The 25,423-nt window shown below is 39.5% G+C and overlaps 1 protein-coding gene across 4 annotated transcripts in view; it reads left to right on the top strand.

Annotated features, from left to right (window-relative positions):
- Positions 1-25,423, top strand: part of znf462 (zinc finger protein 462) — a 56,149-nt gene that overhangs the window by 7,243 nt on the left and 23,483 nt on the right. For all 4 annotated transcript variants that reach the window (XM_066710560.1, XM_066710558.1, XM_066710559.1 and 1 more), the window contains 2 exons: positions 17,224-17,483; positions 19,892-25,350. In XM_066710560.1, coding sequence (XP_066566657.1) covers positions 17,255-17,483; positions 19,892-25,350 — 5,688 coding nt within the window. In that variant the 5' untranslated portion in view covers positions 17,224-17,254. The remainder of the gene's footprint in view (positions 1-17,223; positions 17,484-19,891; positions 25,351-25,423) is intronic.

The following is a 25,423-nucleotide window of genomic DNA, read 5'->3' as shown; positions in this document are numbered from 1 at the left end:
ATTTTTCCTGCAGTGGTCAGGTGCTAGAGACGTATTGACAGGATTTGGACCTTAGTCATTACTGTCAAGTTTCAGTCTGTTGGCTATGCTTGTTTGTACCTTCGATAAATGACATAAAATAGTACTCGTTACATAAGTCTTACTAAGCTACGGATATGATTTGGCCACCTAGGGAAAGGTAGGACTCTTTGACTGAGACATCTGCTCTAGGTGGAAAACACTTTGGTCTCCATGTCTGTTTGTCTGAGCCCTAAATAATCTGCAGATGTAATACAATGCTAGAATACACGTACGTCTTGCATACTGACCTAACTGTCAATAAAGCGCTTCTGCTTGTTTAAACAATGTAGATAAGGCCAAAGATTTAAGTCCACTTGGGACAACATTATGAAGCTAATGGATGCCTTCCACCACCGCTTTTTATACGAGATGAAAGTCCTGTTTTGAGTTACATGGTGATGGAACTGTGGAAAAAGTCTGAATTCTTGGGAGAGCTCTGTTCTTTAGCCAGCCAGCTTAATCCTGACAGACCCTCTTTTGAAAATGAACAGGAATGCTCTTGTAGCAGGGATCTAGAGTTCCAGTCCATCAGGTTAGCTGCCATCCAAGACTGATTAAATATTTAAGGACTTGGATAAAGGTTTTATAGTGAAGTTAATATTAATGGATTTCTCGTCTTTCTACCACAACTGGTGTTCTTGCATGAGGATGGTTTTGTTAGGGAGTATTCTATTTATTTATTTACTAGTTTACTTATTAGTTAATTTTAAATCGTATACATCTATAAACTATGACTGTTTGGATCTGGCTTTCAACGTGGGAGTATAAATAATATCTGTAATTTTTTATTTTTTGTATAAATTACTTTGTTCAGTGTAATGTGGACCAAATGTCTGTTGTCCTGAGGTATATGCAGGCTAGTATTGCTGACGTTATACTTTTGGGAAATCAAACCACTATTGTCTAACATTTGAAAGAGAATTCTTCAAAGTTTTTTTTTTTTCTTTTTTCCCCCCTTTCCTTTCCCCTCACACTGACTAATGCATTGAATGCAAATGCCTCACAGGGATTGTACAGAAACTCATCTGAAAGAAGATCCAGGTGCTTCACAAGCCTTCTAAATTGTGCGTCAACTCAACCGAGCATGTAACGGCACCTCATCTCAGAACCGAATGAACCGCGGTGTATAGTTAATAAGTGATACATTATGCAAATGAAGAAAAAAAAAATTAAGCTCTGAACTAAATGTAGTTGCAGATATATAGAGGGTCAAACTTCAGGGCTCATTAGCACATATTTGAGTCTTTAGGGCTACCAAAAACATTTCAGATTGTCTAAATAGAAGATGAAAAAAATTGAACTTCTCCCCCACTTGTGGGTGAACTTGAGGCTTTGGAATACTTGCAAACCCAAGGAAACATCTTGAGTGAAGTGAGCGCTGGATTTGGTCTGGCAGATGGGGAATGCGATTCCTAAAATGGACAAGACGATGTAAAAGATACCACTCCGAATATAAATAGTCATTGGAGCTAGAAAGGTGAAGCAAAATGTGTTTGCGGGTTGATCTCATCGACGGAGGTGATACAGGCCTACAGTAACGCACTGTCTGGGCATGAAAAATAATACTAAATGTACAGCATATCCCGTAGAATGAAGGGCAGTTGTTTTTTTTTCCTAACATGGAAATCTTGTATAGACTTGCCACTATAGTTTGTTTTGGGGGGTTTGTTTTCTAGCAGCACAAGCCTTTATCACTTGCCTCCAATTTGTTTTGTTGCTTTATCCATGTGATACAATACATAATCTTCCAAGCAGAAACCCATTATCCAGGATCTTTTTCAAAAGAGATACTATATTGCCCCCCAAAACAAAGTGTTTTGAAAGATGAGATAATACGTGGCTTTTAAAAGAAATAATCTTAGTGGGAAAGATTTCCTGCCCCCTTTCCAAAGTCATTGGATATATAAAATGTATATATTGGTTATAGAAAAGCTTTAACCATATGTGGACAGTTACCCATTTCAGATGCCTGATTAACATTGACAGTGGACTATAGAGTAAATCTATATCATAGTGTGCTCTTTGAAATTGTGTCCATTTTTGCATAAGCTTTTTTTTTTTTTTTTTTTTTTTTTTTTTTTTTTTTTCCCAGTGGGCTGTTATTCCAAAATAATTACTCTATTGCTTATTGGTTGGTCGTTTTGGTTTTCCGTGATGCTTACAAAATCATAATAGTTCTTGTTCTGCTATACCAACTGTATTGTTGAATTTAATTTACTGCAAGTGTGGATTTATACAATCGTACCCCGACTGCCTGGCAGAATTGGGCCACAGTCGTCGTCTTCAAATGTGGTGAGAATATTTGAGTTAACTATGTAGGGTTTTTGTTTCCACTCATGTGAAAGGCAAGTGTATTATTTGTCTCACCTTTACACACACAAAAAAGGATGTAACCCATTTGAATAGTTTTTTGAGTCACTAAGTTAATTCCTGCTGTTATAATTTAATGCAGTCTAATGTTTTGTACCTCAGTGTGATGCTTTTAAAGGAAGCCTTGTGCTGAATTGTAAAGATGGCATCATAAAACACACACACGAAGCAAATGAAAACATTAGGTTTTGGTTTGTTGTCTTAAAGCTGCAGCAGAGGACTAGACTCGAAATAGGCTGATTTCCAGTTGGATGTAAAAGTGATAATGCAATGTGTTGTACTGTCCTATTGAATGATGGGGTTCTAATCAGATACCCCAATCAGATGATTCAGTGGATCTTTCTGAGTGCCGGGAGGAAAGTGAGATGTTGGAGGTAAGATCCCAGGAGGCTAATTAATGCAACGGGTTCCCAGTGATCCAGTTCATCAGGTCTAGGGAGTTTAAGCCTAGAGGTGAAATTTGATCTTCTGTGTTTCAGTCTCTGGGAATACCCATCAACTGGGGGACAAGTCTGGGAGCAGGGAGAATCAACTGGATAGAATACTTTGGTACCGTATTGTTCTTTACCAGAATCTGTGCATGGTAAAGAACAATGCTTTGTCTTCCTTTGGTGTGCAGTTTATATTTTGTAGGTGGGGATGAGTTGTCAACATCTTGTCCTGTAAATAGTTTTACAGAGCCCTTCACTGCTAGGCACTGCTACTATGTACATTCAAATTGGTTGGTTTCCTGGCAGTCATGGCTTCCTTCAGATCCAACCATAACATTTCAATGGGACTAAGGCCAGGTGATTGCGTCAGCCAAAATGGCACTTTTATCCAGTTCCTGTTTAACAAATAAAAATGCATTGCTGATTTGTCAGAATGCTTCAGACCATAGTTGAATTAAAATGTGAAGCTATCTCAGCCTACGATCGGTAATATTTTTCAGTCTGCTGTATACTGTTTCTTGGTTGTTTTCAGCACTTGTTTTCTTTCATTGATACAATGATTTACACTACTTAAATGGTTAAAGCAGGCATTGATACCTGATGTGTCATAGTAGGCCTCTCCTGGTCCTCATAAAACATCCTTCTTTGTTTTTCATATCAGATCATTATACTTTGTCACAACAAATGAGGCTTATATTTTCCTGTATGTTGTCCTGTAGGTTTTTATATATATATATATATATATATATATATATATATATATATATATATATATATATATATTTCTTGATAAGAGACTTTAGCCTGTCAATTGATTCCATGCTAGTTAATTTAAAAACTGTTTAAGCGTGTAATTGCGTGAGCAATGTATTAAATTATTTGATTATTGACGTATATTTTGTCTATATAACTAATCTAGCAATTTTATTTTTTTTTACAGACAGTGTTATGCTGAACTATAATGAACAGTACATTACATTATTTGTCTTATTTGTTTGAGAATCAAAATAAACTAAGTATAATTTAATATAACACTTGTGTAAACTGCTGTTTTACATGATTGTAAATGTAAGATTAAAAACTATTTACTTGTTGAAATATGCTGTCTAACTGCTTGGGTCTTTGATTGGACAAATTCTTTGTTAGCAGTGTGGAGCCTATTTGTTAATGCTAGGTCTTTTGCTTGCTGAACAGCAGCTCTGGCCTAAATCCTTGGGTATTAAAAGAGGAAAAAATAAATGTTGATTCTGAATTTACAAATTAGAACCATTAGTTGTATGGGTACAAATTACTGGCACGAAATTAGTTGTGTCAATACTTTGTGGTACTGCCCTTGGCCTTATGTCTTATTCCTGGTCTGTGGGTTGGCAGTCTATTCTTGGAACAACCCACTGAATCAAAGAGTGTTTGGGAGTGGGTTTACTCGCTTGCTTTAGCAGGGATTTGTTGAGGATAGCCAAGTATGCTCAGCAGAGTTCATGTCAGGTAATCAGCCAGATCATGGAAAACATGTTATGCCCTGCCTGTGTTGTGAGCTTGAGGCACAGTCTTATATCCGAATGCTTACTTCTTTAGACAGTTGGCTGTTGACAAGTTACTCGTCCTTCTACCAGTTGGACCAATTAGTCAAACTGGAAAATTCCAGTTTCACCTATAAATATTTATTTTCAATTCCATCCTATCAATTCCAGTTCTAATCCATGGAATAATACAAACCATGAATCCTGGTTTGATATAACCCAGCAATTCCACTTCCATTTGGGACTGTTCCCAACTCTTACTCCCAACCTATATGTCGCACCTTCAGTAATAACAAAGGTAATTTGTGTTTGAGACTGTTAAGTAATACCATTTTTTGTGGGGTATGGAGTCCTGCAGGGCTAGCAGAAATGCTCACAAATTCTAACATCACATCCATTCAACCATTTTAACTTCTGCTGGTCTCTGCAGAATAATAAAAACGGTCTGAAAAGTCTCTGGAGTGATGAAAGAAATGTTTTAATACTGAAGTGATGGTTAGGTTTGGGTCTGGCAACTAGGACTGTCTTACAACCACAGTGAAGGGCAGTGGTGTGATGGGATAATATGGGCAAGTTGCATGCAGCTTGTTCCTGTCTGCGAGTTACTTGCATGGCTGAATAGCACTTGTTATGAGCTGAATTGGAAGGATGCCTCCTTGAAGCCATTTTGTTATGGATGGAAGGGGTGTTGTGCAACTTGATACTCTCCTTCACCAGAACAATGCTTCCTATCATACGGTACACATTACTCTAGCCTGGCTCACATTAGTGAATATGTTACTTTGCACAGAACTATTGAGGGGATAACAATAGAAGAAAATCAGCCCAGAATGTTCTAATAGATGTGTTGCTTATCTTATGGTAGCAGCCAGTCAGATAATTTATTTTACCAACTTGGACCTGCTGAAGAATGTGTTGATCAAATACTTTTGTCCAGGAAATGTTTTTGTGTGGGTGTCTTAATTCATGAAGGATCTTACTGCTCTTCAGCCTTGAGGAAAAAGGGGAGAAAAACATGTTATTTGAGTAGTCCATTACAGTAGAGTGGACAAATTATTTGCAGTCCATATGCATAACATTTAGTGTAAGAGCTTATTTAATTAGTTTTAGATGGGACTATTATAAGAAGTAAACTGTAATGCATTATTTTAAATGAATCTCTATGTAGGTAAGAAAAGTAACTACTGAACAATTTCAAGCATTGCTAATATTAAGAACCTGAAAATATTGTAACTGAAGTTCTAATGAAAATGTTTTCGACAGTACAATATTTTGTCTCGGTTATCTAAACTGAGCATATACTGTAACACATCAGAAAGTGGCAATACAATCCAAGCTTAAACATTTCTAAATGTCACAAAAGTCTTTGAATGATGCAACCCCTGAACTTAAACCTTAAGGGTATTATTCAATGTTTAGTTGTTGCTGTATTCAGGAATTGACTACATATTTCTTACATGTTGGATTTTTCCTCAGTGTTTGGTAGTGGCATATATCTAGCTTTAGCATAATCACTGCCAAGGATGAATGTTACAAAATTAGAAAGCAACATTGACTATGGGCTCATCAGCTTTTACAGTAGCTGTACAATGATAGTAAGTCATTTTAGACACAAAATAGCTTGTTCTTGAGAGCTGCTGTTTTCAAGTGTGGTTTGCAATCACCAAACAAAAAAAGAAGCGCTGACAGTTCCACTATTATTAAACTGGCTAAGGAGTTCATTTCCCCTCACTATTTTGATGTGAAGGGAAAAGTAACTTGTTAACAATGGTTAAACAAGATAATTCAGTGTTATTGTGACACAAGACTTCCAGCAGAAAGTACCATAGCACCTATCTTTAACTGCTATCTTCAACGTCATCTTTTATCTTTAGAACAAACTGCAGTTGTGCAGACAAAGCATACTTTAGCTGATATTCTTTTATCCAAAAGACTGGTGTTGTGTACGATTCTGGAGAAAATGTCTTGGGACTTTTGCAAACGTAACAGGGTGAGGTTGGATCTTTTGGGATATGTATATAGCGATGACACAGACTACTGTATGAGTTGGTATTTCTATTTTCCTTTCATGTTAACATGCAAGCCAGAGAAGATGCACTTTGTTTCCACACATTACAGGCTTTTAAATATTACTTAATGTAATAAGAATGGAGTAGAGACATTTGATGTAATCTATCCTGGCTTACCTGTTTTGCAAGGAAGCTCTTTAAACATGTTTACGCCTACCTCAAGCTAGTGGAGCTTCGAAGCCTTGTGACTTCAATTATGTCATGATCACAATGCTCCAATTATTTAGAATTGTATCATAATTATTGGCACCACACTAGATTGGAAATTGTCTGTATGAAGTTGTTTATTCTTGTTTCATTAGAGTAACTCCTGTTCCCTTCCACAGGGACATATTTCCCATTCTGGAATCCTGAAGTTGCTTCAGATAATGTTGTTAATGTTAGATCTGCCCTTAAGCATGTCAGAGCAACTTAAGATGCATTATCTAGCTAGTGTTACCTTATTTCCTATGTATGTATTTATGGCTTTTCACATCACATGAGACGAAGCCATTTAAAACAATCCTTCAGGTGAACATGTTTTATATTCATTCTTAAACATTGACATCATGTGTTCAGCTGAGTGGACCAAGTTTAGATTTATCTTTGTGTGCTTTCTCTGGAAAGTAGTGCTCACTGACTTGTTAGGTCATATCCATCTTTAGAATTTCATTTCCTCACAACATTAACAGCTTTGTGAATGGTAATATCAGAAGAACAACTTCTGAACAGTAGGAACATTAGAAGAAACATCTCTCATCATTTGGAGAGCATTTGATTTAATCAAAGAGCATGGTTTTTGTGTTTGTTGGTCAATTTCCTCCTGCAGACAGCCATATTTCTGGCCTTTTCAGAAGGTGGGAAGCTCTGCATGATAGCTTTGCAAACAAGGTCTCAATTCTGCTTTTTCTGATTTGGATGTTGTGATAGAAAATGAGAAAGGAAACTGGCTCAAGTTTTGCTTTCTGCTAAACGGTTCCATCTGTGTAATAAGATAGCGATGAAGTAGGAAGGGGGGTTGCCCAGGCCTTCAGAATCATGAAATGGTGGAGTACCATGCTGTTGTGGCTTTGGAAACTGCAGCAGGCTCTGCGAAATGGAGGCTTCCAGTCTGCAGAGCCAGCAGTCTTGCTGCTTCTGCTGTGACGCAGAAGATAATTCTGTCAAGCAGGAGGCAGCAGTTAAGGGGGGGAGGTGGTTCCACTGAGCAGGTTGTGCAATACCCTCATGAAGCAGTGAACTTGACTGTGCAGTGTTGAGCCAAACCCTTTGGCTCCCAGTCCTAAACCGTTTTGTTTAACTTGTTCTGTTCTTATGTATGTGTGTGTGTGTGTGTGTATGTGTGTGTGTGTGTTTTGTTTTTGTTATTTTAAGGTGAAAGGTTTTAAAGGGTGGAGAAAAGATCTGAGGCTTTATCCAAACCGATGTTCTTGTCAAGGTTGACAGAATGGTTTTAACAGATATTTAATCCACCAGAGGTATCTGTTGACACTCAGGCCACCATAAAATGATTACAAACGTATGGAATCAGGCATCTGATTGGTGGACCAGTCTTGAAATCTCCAGACAGAGCTTTCCAGAGCTGCATACGTTTGGTCAGGTTATGTTTCATCGCATCTTTTTACATCAAGGATAAGATGCGATCCTCCACCGAAATGAAGGCAACTGCAGTTAATGGCTTTTTTCTTTGTTGTTTCTATATTTCTGGTGAGGTCTGCCTTTTAAACAGTCAGTGGTCCAGATATTGGTGCAGCTACACACTGACTGCCTCAATGCTGTTATAAACCACCTGCCTTGGACGACTTCTTCTGTCCTTTGATTGTGAAGTAGATGCCCCTTTGTGAAGGCTGTGTCACAAGCACCTCTGTAGGCACAGTGAATGCTTCCTGTCAAAACAAAGAGAAACCTCTGAACAAGGTTGCCTTGGCTTTTGTATTCTTTGATTCATGCTCAAAATGATTGTACTTGAAGAAAAGCGAAGCAGCATTTCCTTCAGTGGGGACTCATCAGAATGCTTAATGCATATGACAGACAGATAAAACAGAGAGCAATGGATATATTAAGTATTAAAGGCTGGATGGGTAATGTCAGGTAACCATCTGTTAGGGCCTGGTGGAAGCTTTAGATGACCTTGCAGTGTGGTTTCCCAGACATCAAACCACAAATTATTATTTTGCTGATGGATTAACAAATGTTACAGTTACACTGATATTATTTTTGAAGCAAATTCAGCTTTAAGCTTTCTGTGTCAGTACACTTAACGCAAGTTGCAAATCTGATTGCTCTCAAAGTCCTTATCTGTGTGCGTGTTTGCTTGTGTGTGTGTGTACATGTGTGTGTGTTTGGGTTTTTGTGTTTTCTTATGTAGACCTGAAAAAACATGCACATTATCAAAAGGTAACAGGGATGCTCTTGGTTTGCACATTTTATTTTTAAATTCAGATGTTAGTTAAATTTAAGAAATAAGATAATCAATATTTAACAAATCTAAATAGATTGACAGATCTGAGTCAGATATCCTAATGTTTTTTTCTTTTCTCTAAACAAGTAGGTCTACATTTTAAAAATTAGAGAACTTATCACATACAGTGAAGGTTTTAAACTGAGGACCACTGGAAATATTATCTGGATTAATACCCAGTTGGTGATTCACCTGGGACTACATTTCACCAGTGTCAGTAAAAAGTTCAAAGCCCATTACAAATCTGTTTGTCTTGTCTGTGTATTTACATACACAAGCATAACAAAAATATTTTGCCAACAAGAAATACATAATTAAAAGAAAATTGCACACCCAATTTGAAAGTCTTGGAAAGGGCTGGTGAGAAAGCAAAGTTAGAAAATGAACACTAAAATGCATAAGGTCTGGAAAGAGACTTTACCATAGGTTCATCACAACTATACACAAAAGAACAAAAATTCACAACAGAACTCAACAATGCTTGCTGCTCATACTGGTATTGTTATAAATGGAAAAATATTTAGACATAGTCTGCAGATAGATAGATATAGGTCTTATAGATAGTTAAATAATGCAAAATTATATGGTGATGCACTGATTTATTTTGCATATCAAAGTTTTAGCTGCCAAAGTCCTGGACTCATACATTGTTGAGCACATGGTCATGAGGCAGACATGAGACAAGTGGTCATGGGTTGATCACCATGAAGATGAATCATGGAAATCACCATTCTGCAGATCGGCCTTCTAAGATACCTCTTAGAAGTTTCTAAAAATACTTTCAATAGCACCAGTCATGAATACATACCCCAAAAACCAAAGCAAACCCAACGGGTTTCAAAATAAAATGTTTCCACAACATTCAGCTTCTATAGCTATTTAAGCTGAAAGAAGCCCTTGATGTTTGGAGTATGATTGGTTTTCCTGGGGTGTGAGAATGTTTGTTCTTCGTTGTGAGTTGGAATTTCAAGAATCATGTTCACAAATACAAGACTGTCTTGTAGATGGCTAGGCTAGGTATTACTTTAGGTTGTGATGAAGAAACGATCTCTTCTGCTTCTCACAGAAAGCTCTGTTTTCTACAAAGACTATCGCCGTTTTCACAAGACTCATTTCTGACACGGTCCTGCTATGTCAGACTTTGTGTGTTTTTGGAGAGGTGACATTCATGGAGGTCGCATAGCAATGCTTCTTATTAAAGCTCATTAAATGGGCTTCTGTTGGGTGTTCTCAGAAATGCTTCCTGTTATTTAGTTAATGGTTAACCTAGTTCTGTTGCCATATGCTTCCTGGAAAAGAATTTTTAAAGACGGTACAAAAATCAAAGCCATGGGATTGTTTATATAAAATAGACGGCAGCACCTATCAAATATCAGACATGCCAAAGCAGTTCTAAACATCTGAAATGGATAATTTAAATGGTAATGACATGCGTCTGTGCCTATGGATGGATGGTGCTGCTTTTTGAAATATGAGGGCAGGGGAGATTGGGTCTCTTTTGTTCAAGGTGCAGCCTCCTTCTATGATCATGTGAAAGAAAAGGAATAATCTTAAATATGAAGATGATCCTTTGTTAGGTGAAGAATAGGGAAATATTAGGTTGTTGAAAGATAAGGAGTGGACCTGTTATTGTTTATGCATGTATGTATGTACAGTTAGGTCCATAAATATTTGGACAGTGACACAGTTGTCATCATTTTGGCTCTGTGTCAGGTCAGCTGATTGACCTGGCCATTGCAGAACATTTCACTTCTTCGCCTTAAAAAAAGTCTTGGGTTGCGTTTGCAGTATGCTTCAGGTCATTGTCCATCTGCATTGTGAAGCGCCGTCCAATGAGTTTTGAAGCATTTGGCTGAATCTGAGCAGATAATACAGCCCTAAAGTCTTCAGAATTCATCCTGCTGCTTTTGTCAGCAGTCACATCATCAATACATACAAGGGAACCAGTTCCCTTGGCAGCCATACATGCCCATGCCATAACATGCTTCACAGGTGAGGTGGTTTGCTTCGGATCATGAGCAGTTCCTTCTCTTCTCCATACTCTTCTCTTCCCATCATTCAAGTTGATCTTTGTCTCGTCTGTCCAGAGGATGTTGTTCCAGAACTGTACAGGGTTCTTTAGATGTTTTTTGGCAAACTCTAATCTGGTCGTCCTGTTTCCTGATTACATCTTGTGGTAAACCCTCTATATTTACTCTGGTGAAGTCTTCTCTTGATTGTTGACAGATACGCCTACCTCCTGGAGGGTGTTCTTGATCTGGCCAACTGTTGTGAAGGGGGTTTTCTTCACCAGGGAAACGGTTCTTCTGTCATTTACTGCAAAGGATTTGTAACCAAGTATTGAAACTCACAATTTAATCCATGATTATGTTAGTTTGTCCAAATGATTTTGAGCCCCTAATATTGGGGGTGCCCGCATATAAAAATGGGTATGGGACCTAACTGTATGTATGTATGCATGTATGTATATATGAATATGTTTTGCATCATTTTAAAGTCTTATCTAGATCTACAGTGTAAGTCTATAATTTGTGTATGCCAACATCCATTAGCAAAGCCTGCTTATAATATGGGAGTTGTTAATTTGGTCCCCTGTGATTTTTATATTCAGTGCTACAATAATGGAATGCATCTTTCACTGTAGGCTTTTTAAGAGCTTCAAGACTCCTGAATTTGAATTTGTGAAGTGCTAGCAGAGATGGCTTCATGTGTGCTTAAAACAGAGCCAACAGAGAGATCCACATTAGCACTATGTTCACACCAGGTATGTTTGGTACAGTCTTGTTAACAGACATTTCTGTAGGTGAATGGATTTTAAGGTGTGATCAGAGCAGATGCACACTTCTCAAGTTATTCTCTTTGAATGCATAGTCTTCATGAGCTTTCTGTTGGAAGGAGGCCGCATTGACATTTTCCTTTTCCTTCATTTATTGTCAGGCTAATAATGACTTTCAAGTCTGGTTTTACTTTTTTAGTAGAGGCCTATGATTATTCCCAATGTCCATTTAGAAGATTCATGGAAGAGCTTTTACTTGTAGAAATGCTATACCTTGTACTAATGAGGTTGTGCTTGAGGATAACTAATTGTCCCAGTGGCCCCCTTTGCAACTTTTGCCTTTGAATTTGAATCTTAATAATTTTCAGTGTTGACATTTGCACCCTACGTCATGTGCAGTAGCCGATACTGTACTGGAAACTGAAAGACAAACGTAGTAATGTTTGATTCTTAATGTTTATATTGATTCAGCTTAATATGAGGGACTTCATCAACAATGTGTTTAATTATTGACCTGGGTTAAATATTGGAGCCCTAGAATGGTTGTATTTAGCCAAAACACAATGAAAGCTGGCAGTTGTCCCGTTTTCTTGCTCTGCAGACGTAATCTTAAGAAGTAATCCCTTTTAAATCAATTCGTATGGTACTATGGGACCACAGTGTGCTCCTGGTTTGCTATTACCAGAGAAAGCAGTAGAAATAATGGTTGTCAGTTACATTTTTATTATTTTAATGGTCAATCTAAACATTTATACAAGTTCATTTTCTGTTCAATTCTCTCAATACCTTGTTCACATTATAAGTGAGGATGCAGTTTACTTCCTCCATTGTAGGTTTCATTTCTTTCCCAGTCTCAGTTTTGTTGTTTTTAATGTTTCCTTGTAATCTCTTTCCAGGTGTATTTCAGTGGGTGACTAGTTGGGATATTCCAGTCTTCAACTATTTGTCTACCTAAAAGGCTCTTCTAATGCTTTAGAAATTGGTAGCCTTGGATGACCTAGGCATACCCAACAACCTACTAGGCGTTTTTCCACTGGAGTATTTAGCCCTATGGCCATTGACCCATAATATCAATTCTAAGTGGTTTACAGTGTTTTAAGTGATTTTTCTTTCTCTTGAGTTTGAGTTTGACACTTACTCTCCCACTTTGGATGAATGAAACCAAAATCAATAGTTTAAAGTGCTTGGGGGCTACTTAGCTTTTCATTTAAGCAGTTTCTTCATATACACCATATTTATTCACAGTGGCCTGTGGTCTGGGAACAGAATCTGTATGACTAGTATCAGACAGGATGCTGTGAAAAGTTCTCTTTTATCTTGTTCCTGTTGTGTGATGCCATCCTACACATTGTTCCACGTTGGCCTATGGGTCTAAATGTGAAGAAACTTCCTTTTAAATGAAGCAAAAAAATGAATATCAATGTACATTGTATGTGTATAGAAAGAGAAGGATAAGACCAACATACCTGCTGATTGAGCAGTATGGTGAGATGCAGTAATCTGTCTCTAGTTTTTTGTGAGAGCACAGAAAAGCCAAGATACTTTGAATATCTGTGGCAGGAAGTTCCGGGAGTATCTGCTGATATGTAGTGCAGACGAGAACATTTTTTTTTTGTTTCTAAATGAAGGTGAAGTTCAGTTTAATCTTTCTATTTTTTTAACTGTCAGTTTATAAAGCCCTGGAAGAGTCTTCTCATAGCAAGGCCCTCTAGTTTTTCTAAATGTGGATGTGTTACTTTCTTTTGACATACTGTAGTTCAGCTCATTAAGCTTGAAATCAGGTTTGGCCAGCCACAGTGCTCCGTTTCAGAAATAAGACAGTCGTGAATGTGCTTCCAATTATATCAAGAATGCAAGAAGTAGAGTGTGAAAAGTGGCAGCCACTGCCACATCGCTGTATAAGTGAATCGGTGCTATCATGGAGGCCTTCGTAACAAGGCAGTGCTATAAAATCAATAGCTCATCTTCCTTCAACGCCATTTCTTCAGCTTAATATCATATTTGAGCTCTAAAGCACAGAAGTCTTCAAAGAAGTGGTATTTTTAAACCATTGGTTACTGTCATTAATGACAGTGGTCTGGTATAGCAGACATTCACATGTTTACTGAAATGATTCTTTTTTAACCATTTCTATACCACTGAGAATCCTTTTCCATAGCTTTATTTTTTCTGATGTACTAAATAAATTAATAAACAAATGCCCTTAAGGATAACTTCATCTGCTTTCAAAAGCTCTTAGCTGCTTTTTTCTCCCTCCAGTAACTGTCTAACATTTCAGGAGATAATGTAATGGAGTGCTTAATGTAGCTCAGATATTGGAGGATTTCCAGGAAGCCTTGTAAAGTCAAGACACAAGATGAGGAGTCCAAACATCCCAGCCCTCAGGGCTCTGGAACCCTACAGGGTAGAGGAGATGTTGGAGACCTAACCTTTAGTCAAGTCTTCTGCAATAAATTAATATTGTGGCTAGCTTTTCATTACCAGCTGTAGAAGACAGTCTTGGGAATTAGAATTTAAAAATGACTGAAAGTGCAGTTGTGTATTAAACAGTGGAGGGAAAAAAACTAAATTAAATGCCTCCCCCCTATATGTCCTGCTTATTGTATTCCTGACTGGTAACATCCTTCCAAAAACAATAAAATAAAATAAGAGGGAGGCAGAAATAGGCAGACTCCTTCAAGGCAGAATAGCATAAGATGATGCACATTAAAAGCAAAATAACACATTCATGTGTTTGAAGCATGTTCTTCTGAATACATCTTTGCATTCCAGTTAAAAAGAGTAAAGGAAACCTTTTTTTGTGATGAAGTACTTAAAATGGTTGTGCAGTGCAGGGTTTCTCTGTACTGCTGATTAGAAGCTCTTGTGCTTTTAAGAGCTTTCACCCTGACTGCAATCTTCTGGAAGGCATCTCTGAGCTTCAGAGTTAACCTTTTACATGACTGCCCATAGCAATAAAGCAATCCAACACCGTATATCCGCTCTTTGAGTTTAAGGGAGATTTAGACCTGCCTTTTTTTTTTGTTTAACTTGTATTTTTAAGTCCATCATAGTTCATAGTCTTATTGATGATGATGATTATGTTTTTGACAAGGTATTACTTTAGGGGAGAAAGGAAAAGGTTTGAAATTCCACCAATATTTTTCTTCTGCAATACGGATGGTTTCCTAATGGTTAAACAGGAATGCATTTAAGAGCAACTTGCCTGGAAATTATACTCCTGAAAATGGAAGGAGTTACAGCCTGATAATTTAATCAGTAGCCCCTTGCTTCTGCATCGGATGGTGGACCAATGGTTAAGGACAAAACCTCTGTACTCTTAATCAGCTTAATGCTGGCTTATTCAAAGGACCTCTTTCAGACAGAGCAGCTGCCGCCGCAGAGTTTGAGTAGAGGGTGTGACTGTTGGCAGCGTTCGTCGATGCAGACAGACCGGTTGGTGATTAACAAATGTCAGTAGACTTTGGAATCTGGGGAGCAGAGTCAGATGGCTTTGTCCTCTGTGCACTGAGGAAGGTCTCCCAGGTGGCTGGGTCATGCTGGCATGTTTTTTTTTTTTTTTTTTTTCTCCTTTTTTTTTTTTCCCCCCTCCTCAAGGCCACAGCCAGCTGCAGATGTTTTCTAAGCTCTGAGAAGGGAAGTTCAGACATGCTTTGCATTTTTAGACCCCCTTGTGGAGGTTAGTTGGCAGTTCCCATTTTTTTTTATTTTTTTTTAAGATTTGAAGAAGCGTCTTTCTGACCCAGCATGTCTGTTGAGATTTCTCATTTTTTTCAATATATAAAACGTTCCAAGATATGAAAGGAATAGGCTCTGAACTGGCAAAGAGGAGGTTTGTTAAGCTGTCCAGTAAAAAACTTGGGTACATCTGGCAGATACATTTCTGTCAGCAGCTCTCTGGTGACTCAGCTGCCTGAGATGAGGATCAGATATGTGGGGCCATGTTGTGTGCTGACTGAACACCTTACTGAAGATCTAAGAGTCCTAAAATGGCTGCTCATGGAGCTAATAGGAGGTATGCAGCTTAGCGCTACTCAAAGCTTCTGTGAGGCGATGAATGTATGACAAATACATTATCCTCGTTGACTTGGCTTGGCACAGTTGAGAGAACAAGAGCAGGGGGATGGGAGATGAAAATCATTTTATTCTCTCTCTCCTACCTTTCTTCTCTCTTTTTCGCTTGCTCGCTTGCTCCCTCTTCATAACCTTAAAAAGCTGCAGTAGCCTGGCAGCAGAGTGGGGATTTTGTTTAGAGATCCCATGAACTGTTAAAGATAGGGGTGGGGCATATATGGTGGTGTAACCTGACCCAGATAGGGCAGATTCTTCCTGGACACTAGCAGGGTTTGTTTTGAGGTCAAACACATGACTACCTTTGTCTGTTGCATACCTGGGTTTTCCGATCATGGCTGTCGAAAACACCATAACCCAAGTGGTTTTCATAAGATTGTGGTTAATTTAATGACACCTAAAAAAACTGATATTTGTAGGTGCCCACCATAGGATAAGTACATTGGGTAAAAAGCAGTTCCTCGTTCAAATAATGCATAGTTTATGAATTTTCAGGAATCCATACTGACCCATACCTTTTACAACTCCAGCATTCTCCTTACTGTGGTCAAATTTAAATCATTACAATATAGTATGTACATTTTAATGTGCATTTTAAAATAACTGTTAGTGCAGCAGATTTTCTCTTTTTGTGTCCAGATGACGGGATTACGTACAACTCCTGGATTTTCAAAGGGAAACTAATAAGTTTTAGCCACTAATCCTCTTTCTGTTCATGTAGAAGATTCATGTCTTTCCCTATCTGGGTATAATTTTCTTCAGATGATCTGCATAGATACAAAACCGGCTAACGCGCAACCCCATTGTTAGCCCAATGCAAAGAAAGTGTGGAGTGTAGTATCTGAAAGATACCTGATCTAAAATGAGGAAGTTTGGTTCTATGTATCCTACAGTACTTCTAACAGATGGTAATAGAGACAGGTTGTAAGAGATCCTTTTGAAGTCTGTTTCTTTGCTTTTTCCCCCCTTGCAGTCTCGTTATGTTTGGGCTGCTGGGGTATTTTGCAGTTTATTTTCCTTATTTTCACTTTGATGCATTTTGGTATAATAAAGAAAATGCAACACCAGTTAGTTTTCACCTTTTGTTAGTAGGCCTTACAACCAGATGATTCATTGGTTATCATCACCCCATTTTATGGTAGGTTTTATTACCAGTTTCATAGCAGTAGGCATTCTCCTTAAGAATTGTTTGGGCAGCCTTGAAACAATCCAAGAGTATTGTCATGTGCAAATACTCAAATATGTTCCAGCAGCTTATCCCCAAGTCATAAAAGTGGAACAAACCAACCCTTAATCCCCTTTACCATTATTAAGTTTGTTTTGTTTTCCTGCAAGACTCCTGCACACAGTAAATACTGTCCCACTTCTTTACTGGTGTCTCCTTAGAATATCGCAGTGCTTCTTGTAACCATTTTTTTTTTTTACATGAATGTACACTGGTAACTTCACTAGACCTCTTTCCTAAACTCTCTCATTCCCTCTCCAGGTTTCCCTGATTTTCCAGGGAGTCCACAATAATGGAGGTGCTGCAATGCGATGGCTGTGATTTCCGGGCTGAAACGTACGATGACCTCAAGGCGCACATTCAGGATGTTCACACGGCTTTCCTGCAGCCCACAGCAGTTGGGGAGGGGAACTCCAGTCAGCCAAGATCAGATTCTCTAAATTCACTGAGCCAAGCTGAGGAGGATGAGGAGGAGCTGGCAGCTTTGAAGAATGAGTATGGATCTTCGCATGAAAGACCAGGTTGGATTTCAGGCTTCTGAGTGTAGTCCAAAGTATTTGACACCTTATTGTAATAGGTAGAGTAAAGGAAAACGGGGAGCCAAGTGTTGAGAGTGTACAATGTATAGGTTGTAGGAGTTCCCTGCCAATGAAATGATTGTCCATGCTGGGAACAAATGCAGGAAGGCCTCCAAGGAAATGCATCAGAGTGCCACATCTGTATATCACAGAAAGTCTGATGGACAAAAGTTGGATAGAGTCATGGTATAATGACACTCGCAGTCCCATAAATGTTTCACATGAGTGCAAATTTTGTTTCTAGAAGAGGAGTGACTGATGCTTTTATGCACTACACACAACCCAGTTTATGGTGTTCACATTTGACAAATGCTTAAAAATAAATATTTTTTTTAGTAAATATTGCATTAAAAGCAGGTCATATTCTCTGGGATCATTTGAATAACAAACTTTGCTTAGGTTAAATTTGAAATATTAGAATGTGGAATCCAGTTTAACATTTGCCATTTAACATTTGAATATTTTATGAGGTTTAAATCAATTCAATATGTGACAATAGCAGCAGTTGATCATTGAACAGCTTTACCTGCCATTTGTTGAGCAGATTTAAAACATTATTTTAGCATGATCATTAATTTTTATTATTGTGTCTTTAAAAGCAACTCTTTCACAGACCATTGGTATTGTAGATAAGTTACATATAGATGTGTAGTACCGACTAATATGGACTTATTTCCTGTTAAAGCATGTATTAGATATCTTAAAATCAAAGAAGATTAACTTCATGTCATTAAATGTAATGACAGAGGCTGAGGTTAGTAATACTCAAGCCTATTAAGCCAGTACTGGAGCATATTTGTAAGTCAAATATGTTTGTTTTTTTATGGCAGCTATGAATCTTAGTGTCTCAAAGCATTTAGCTGCAAGTGTGAAGTATTATAAGGCATTTCCAATAAACAGTTAGTTGAAATATTGGAAGGGTCGAAAATTATGCATCACCTTCTTCATTATCAACGCAAAACACACACTTGCACTTTAATTTAAATTGTGTTATGAGAGTAAATCTGTATCGCTTCTGTCACATGCCATTAATAAGAAAATGCCTATTAGTCTTTTTCCACTTGGACATACAGGTCTAGATTTCTCAAATGAGTTGCAAATGTATGATGCTTTTTTCACCTCTGCTGCTGCTGTGAGAATGTAGCAGCTAATAAAATACCTGTGAAATTTCACAAATTCAAATTCTTTAGATTTGGAAAATTATGGTAATGCTGAGTAAGTACCAACCAAAAAATGATAACAGATTATTTGTGCTACTTTCCCTTGCAAAGGGCTGCTCTTGGGAATATCTTGCCAATATGGTTCATTTTAGCCAGAAAACTATTATACATTTTCAATTAACCAAGCAACTGCATTGACTGAAACTAATACTTTTAATTAATTGTCTATGATAGACACATAATAAGCTCTGGAATATTATAAAACCACTGTTCTACTTATATTTTAAACTCAAATACAAATTATACCGTAAAATACTCAATTACAAGGATTTACCTGCTTATTTTTTTGAAATGGCAAAGTTACAGTAGCGTTTGTTTATTTTTTCCATTTACTTTAGTAGGTTCCTTCATCTAGTGCCACATAGTAAAATGTATTTTGTGTGAGACCCAAAACTGAATTCACTCAAATTAGTTAAAGAGAGGAAGTTATTCAGGTAATCTCTAGAACTGAACAGTCCACTTGAACATTACCATAATTGAGCAGCAAGCCCAGCATCTGGAATTTGTTTTTTCCAGGGGGGTTTTGCTTGGCAGAACTTGTGTGTGCCATCTGGATATATAACTAGAGGTTTCTGTTTGCATCAGTTGATCAGCCTATCTCCATAATTCTCTGGATGAAAAATGGTCTTGTGGACAAAAAAGAATCTTGGTCCCATGTTGGTCCTTTCAAAATCTATTAAGCATGGCACTGTGCTAATTTTCTCTTGCCCTGGAAGGGTGGAAAGTGATTCAAAAGCTATATCCACTTCATATTTTGAAATCTTCTTTAAATTTGACCTTTTATTTAATAAAATAAATAAAAAAATTGTTGGTCTATTCATAAAATGTATACATACAAGTGTTTCTTCATATTTCATACACAGGACTGTTTCAAATAAATGGAAAGAACCATGTATGCCTATAAATGTATGCATCAGTGAGATTGATCAAAGGCTTTTCCCTCTAAAAAGACAAAACATTTTTAGTAATGGATATTAAAGTGAACAACACATGAAAAACAGCACCTAAAGCAATGCACGACAATACATTTTGAAGAATGCAGAAGTAAATGCAAGGAATGCAGATTTAGATTTCTTTCCATGCAGCACTATGGATACTAAAAAAAATTCTCTTTTCTGTTTTGTTTTTTAGGGCTTCACGCCTACGACCCTGATTCTGGTCACTATTCCAGTTCTAACCAAATGATTTACCAACCAGTCAACCAGACTTCTAAACCGGCAAGCCAGTTTTTTCAGTGCAAGTTTTGCGTTCGCTACTTCAGATCAAAAACCCTCCTTAATGAGCACACCAGGAAAGTGCATGGTGTTGTTGGAGGTTCGATGCTCAGTGGAGGAAATTCACCATCTTCACAAACTTCGAAACAGTCCAACTACAACATTCTCATGCATGATGGCTTTGGGAAGGTGTTCTCTTGTCAGTATTGTACTTACAAATCACCACGTCGGGCCAGGATCCTAAAGCACCAAAAGATGTACCACAAGAGCAGCCTGATAGACTCTCAAGTGTGTGCTACAGAGTCTGTCTCTGAATCTTCCTCCCTGGCATTGTCTACACAGGAACCTTGCAGTGATCTGCCAGAGGAAGTGGTTGAGCGTAGCATTTTGGAGTCGATGGTCAAGCCATTAACTAAGTCCAGGGGAAACTTCTCCTGCGAGTGGTGTGGATATCAGACCTTGAGACGGGAGCGCTGGTGTGATCACATGATGAAGAAGCACCGCAACATGGTTAAGATCATCTCGTCTCTCCGACAGCAGCAGGAAGGTGGGAGTGCAGGCTCCTCCAAGCCTGAGTCTCCCACGTCACCCAGAAGCACTCCCAACTCCAGCTTTATGCCCAAGAATTTAGTTGGAAATGAAGGGTCTTCTGCTAACATCACCAATTTCAGGGGAGCTTCTGGAAATGCATTGTTGAGGTCCTCCCCTGGGCACACAAGCAAGTTTTCATCTTTTCAGTATCCATCGCTGAAATCCAAAACAAGTAACAATATAGGCTCCGCCACTTTGTCAGAAAGATCAGCTTTTGGAATGTCTGAAATGTCCAACACTAGTATGGACATGGAGACCAATAGTATGCTCAATGACTCCAGAAGTAGCTCTGATGAAGAACTAGGAGATATGGATGGTGGAAATCACATAAACTCTTCATCAGTGGAAGGTTCTGCCAAGCAGTTGTTGTCTGAAGAGGATAATAAAATGTTGGAGACAAAAGGAATACCATTTAGAAGGTACATGAACAGGTTTCAGTGTCCCTTCTGTTCCTTCCTTACCATGCATCGACGGAGCATCTCACGACACATTGAGAACATCCACCTTTCTGGCAAGACCACTGTGTACAAGTGCGATGAATGTCCTTTCATTTGCACAAGTCCACTAAAGTTAGGAACTCACAAGCAGTGTCACATGGGTACCTCGTCAGAATGGGAAACCATGAGTATCCCCAGTGAAAGTCTAAGCTCTTTGAATGAAAGCACTGAGCCAATGAATGGAGGAAACGTTGGATCCAAAGTCAACGGTAAAAAATCCAGCATGCTGAGTGAGCTCAATCAACCAAATCCTCACAGATGCACCCTGTGCAGCTTTTCAACAACCACTCTGAAAGGTCTACGTGTTCACCAGCAACATAAACATTCTTACTGTGACAACTTGCAAACACCCAGTTTTGAGGGGTCTTCAAATGAGCTCCAGGACTCTGAGCCCGAGACCTATAGTTCTCCAAACTATGTACAGAAAACTCAAACCTCAATTCTTGGCTTTTCATCCAAAAAACATTTAGTTTCCAAGACTGCAAGGAAGTCTATCAATGACTTACCTCTGGATCTGTCTCCCGTCAAGAAAAGGACCCGAATAGATGAAATTGCCAACAATCTGCAGAGCAAGATCAGCCAAAGCAAACAACAAGAGGACGCAGTGATCAACTTGGAGGATATGGATGATGAAGAAGAAGAGGAAGAAAATGATGTTGAAATTGAAATGGATGAAGAGAAAGAAGAAACACAAGCTGAGCAGCTAATGAAAACTCAGACCTACACATATCCTAGGCACCGAATGTATTTGAGGGAATCTGAAGACTCGCAACAGGATGAGCTTTCAGTCAAACAGAAGCACAACCTTCAGCAGAAATTTGGGACAAGCAATATGCCAATTGAGCTTACTGTTTCGGATGAAGAAGATATTGAAGATGATTTTGGTACAGCTGCTGAGTCCAAAGACCTGCATGATCAGGGTGACCAAGATAGCAGAGATGCTTTCCAGGACAACCTAGAATACAGTGAAGACTCTGGAACCCTATTTTATTGCAAGCACTGTGAATACCACAATAAGTCAGCCCGCAGTGTGAGCACTCATTATCAACGAATGCACCCGTACATCAAATTTAGCTTTAGATATATCCTAGACCCAGATGACCACAGTGCTGTCTATCGTTGCTTGGAATGCTATGTTGAATACACAAATTTTGATGACCTTAATCAGCACTATGGGGAACATCATCCCGAAGCAAGTAATGTCTTGAACTTCAATCAGCCCGATCTAGTATATAGGTGCCGCTTTTGCTTGTACACCAGCCCCAATGTTCGAAGCCTGATGCCACATTACCAAAGAATGCATCCCACAGTGAAAATCAACAATGCCATGATCTTTTCCAGCTACGTGGTAGATCAACCTCAAAAGCTGTCTGCTGAGTCCCAAACTCTTAGGGAAATCTTAAATTCTGGGCCGAAAAGCTTTGCAACTTCCACACCTGTAGCCCGTACTTCAGCACAGTCTAGTCCTGTCCACAAGAGCCTCCCGAAGACTCAAGAGTCAAGTTCAGAATCGGACACACAAAAAGAAGCCACGGTCAACAATGTTGTGGTTTATGATTGCGACATCTGCTCGTTCGCCAGCCCCAACATGCACTCAGTTTTGGTCCACTATCAGAAAAAGCACCCCGAGCAAAAAGCTTCATATTTCCGGATCCAGAAAACAATGAGAGTTGTATCTGTAGACAGGTCTCAGACTTCAACCAATGCAGCCTCTGATATGAACACACCACCCCCTCCAAAGACACCAAATGCTCTACCAGTGGAGGTGGAAGAAGAGATTTATTACTGCAAACACTGTGTTTACAGTAACCGTTCAGTGGTGGGTGTGCTTGTTCATTACCAAAAGAGGCATCCAGAAATCAAGGTTACAGCAAAATACATAAAACACGCTCCTCCTACCCCTGGCTTATTGAAGCTTATGGAAGAGCTGCAGATTGCACCACCGAAGCAGTTTTTAAAACAGTTTAACAACAATGGGATTGACGTCTCCAGTCCTCCCCAATCTAGATCCGGTGGTGACAAGGGAGAAGGAGAGATGATGTTCTTCTGCCAGCACTGTGATTATGGGAACCGCACTGTGAAAGGAGTGTTGATACACTATCAGAAGAAGCACAGAGACGTAAAAGCCAATGCTGATCTGGTGAGACGGCACACCGCTGTGGTGCGAAGTCAACGAGAACGGGCACAGATGAGCCAGTCTGGAAGTGTGTCTGCCTCAGCTTCGGCCTCAGAGCCTGAGAAGACAAGGCCTCTGAGGGCACTGAAGTGCAGACATTGCTCGTATACATCTCCGTATGTGTATGCTTTGAAGAAGCATCTTAAGAAGGACCATCCCACCGTGAAGGCTACAGCCATGACCATTTTACACTGGGCTTATCAAGATGGCATACTGGAGGCAGGTTATCACTGCGAGTGGTGCATCTACTCCCACTCCGAACCAAATGGATTGCTAATGCATTACCAAAGACGTCACCCAGAGCACAATGTGGATTACACTTATATGGCCACAAAGTTGTGGGCAGGCCCAGACACTTCCGCCTCCCAGCCAGTGGGAAGTTCAGAAGCCAAGCACTACCAATGCAGAGATTGTGCCTTTGAGGCTTGTTCCATTTGGGATATCACCAACCACTATCAAGCTGTTCACCCATGGGCCATCAAAGGAGATGAGTCTGTCTTATTGGATATTATCAAAGGGAATAGTGCATCAGAGAAGGTGCGAACCTCAATGTCTGAATCACAGGTTCCTGCAGCCATTCCATTTAACAGTCAACCTTCTGAGCAAGATGAGGAATCAGTGGAAATGTCTGGGGTTTCTCCTGAAATGCTTAGTCACCTTTCCTTTGCTAGCACTTCAATATCAAACAACCCCTATCAGTGCACTGTTTGCCTGTCTGAGTACAACAGCTTGCATGGTCTCCTGACTCACTATGGCAAAAAACACCCAGGAATGAAGGTCAAGGCCGCTGATTTTGCACAGGAAGCAGACATCAACCCCAGTTCAGTTTACAAGTGTCGGCACTGTCCTTATGTGAACTCCCGAATCCATGGAGTCCTCACACATTACCAGAAGAGACACCCTTTAGTCAAGGTCACTGCAGAAGATTTTGCTGATGATATAGAACACGTTCTAGAGGTGGGCGAAGGGGACGATAAGTGCAAATCGCAGAGGCAGGGTTACGGTGCTTACAGGTGCAAAATGTGCCCCTACACCCACGGAACTTTGGAGAAGCTGAAAATCCATTATGAAAAATATCACAACCAACCTGCATCGGACATGTTCAAGCCGAGTCAGGCGCTCTTCACCGTTTCTAAAGATGAGGCACTTGTGGAATGCAATGCCACAAATATTGTAGAGGTACAAGAGGTCAGTGAGTTTCTCCCCACTCTGTCTCCATTCCCGGCTGAGAAAGGTGAGAAGCACACTGTATTCAGGTGCCAGCTGTGCAAGTACTTCTGTTCCACTAGAAAGGGCATAGCTCGCCATTACCGCATCAAACACAACAACGTCAGGGCCCAGCCAGAGGGGAAGAACAACGTCTTTAAGTGTGCTTTATGCTCCTACACCAATCCCATTCGGAAAGGCCTTGCAGCACACTACCAGAAACGCCATGATATTGACGCATACTACACTCACTGCTTGGCGGCTTCAAAGACCACTGCTGAGAAGCCTAACAAGGTAGTAGTGCCTGTGGCCCCTCAAGTAGAAAGTCCAGACCTGAGTGAGGAACTGAGACTGGCAGTGGAGAGAAGAAAATGCTCCCTCTGTCCCTTCCAAGCTTTCAGCAAGAAGAGCATTGTCTCTCATTACATCAAACGTCACCCAGGAGTCTTTCCCAAGAAGCAGCATTCCAGCAAGCTGGGGCGCTACTTTACTGTGATCTACGCCAAGCAGCCTGTGACACCTGTTCCGGTCGAGGAGCCGAAACTGGTGGAGGTGCAGCCTGAGACGGAGCCAGAGATGGACGTGGAGTGGCTGCCATTCAAGTGCGTAAAATGCTTCAAGTTGTCCTTCAACACGGCTGAATTGCTCTGCATGCACTACACAGACTACCACAGCAAGGACCTAAAACGGGACTTCACCACCCTCCCCAGTACAACGCGCTCCAGCGACCAGTGCTACCAGTGTGCCCACTGTGACATCAAGGTCACAGGAATGGCGGAGCTCAGCATCCACCTCACCAATCACAACGAGGACTTTCAAAAGCGGGCAAAGCGACAGGAGAGACGGAAACAGCTTCTCAGCCGGCAGAAAGTGACAGATGAAGTTGAAACCAAGCCACCAGAGAAGGTATGTTTTCATCTATGTATGTATTCATGTATACATTTATTTATATGTATATATATATATTTCATGAAGTTTG

The sequence above is a fragment of the Amia ocellicauda genome, chromosome 8, assembly GCF_036373705.1.
Source record: "Amia ocellicauda isolate fAmiCal2 chromosome 8, fAmiCal2.hap1, whole genome shotgun sequence".
NCBI classification, from domain to species: Eukaryota; Metazoa; Chordata; class Actinopteri; order Amiiformes; family Amiidae; genus Amia; species Amia ocellicauda.
This window is presented reverse-complemented; position numbering and strand designations above follow the sequence as displayed.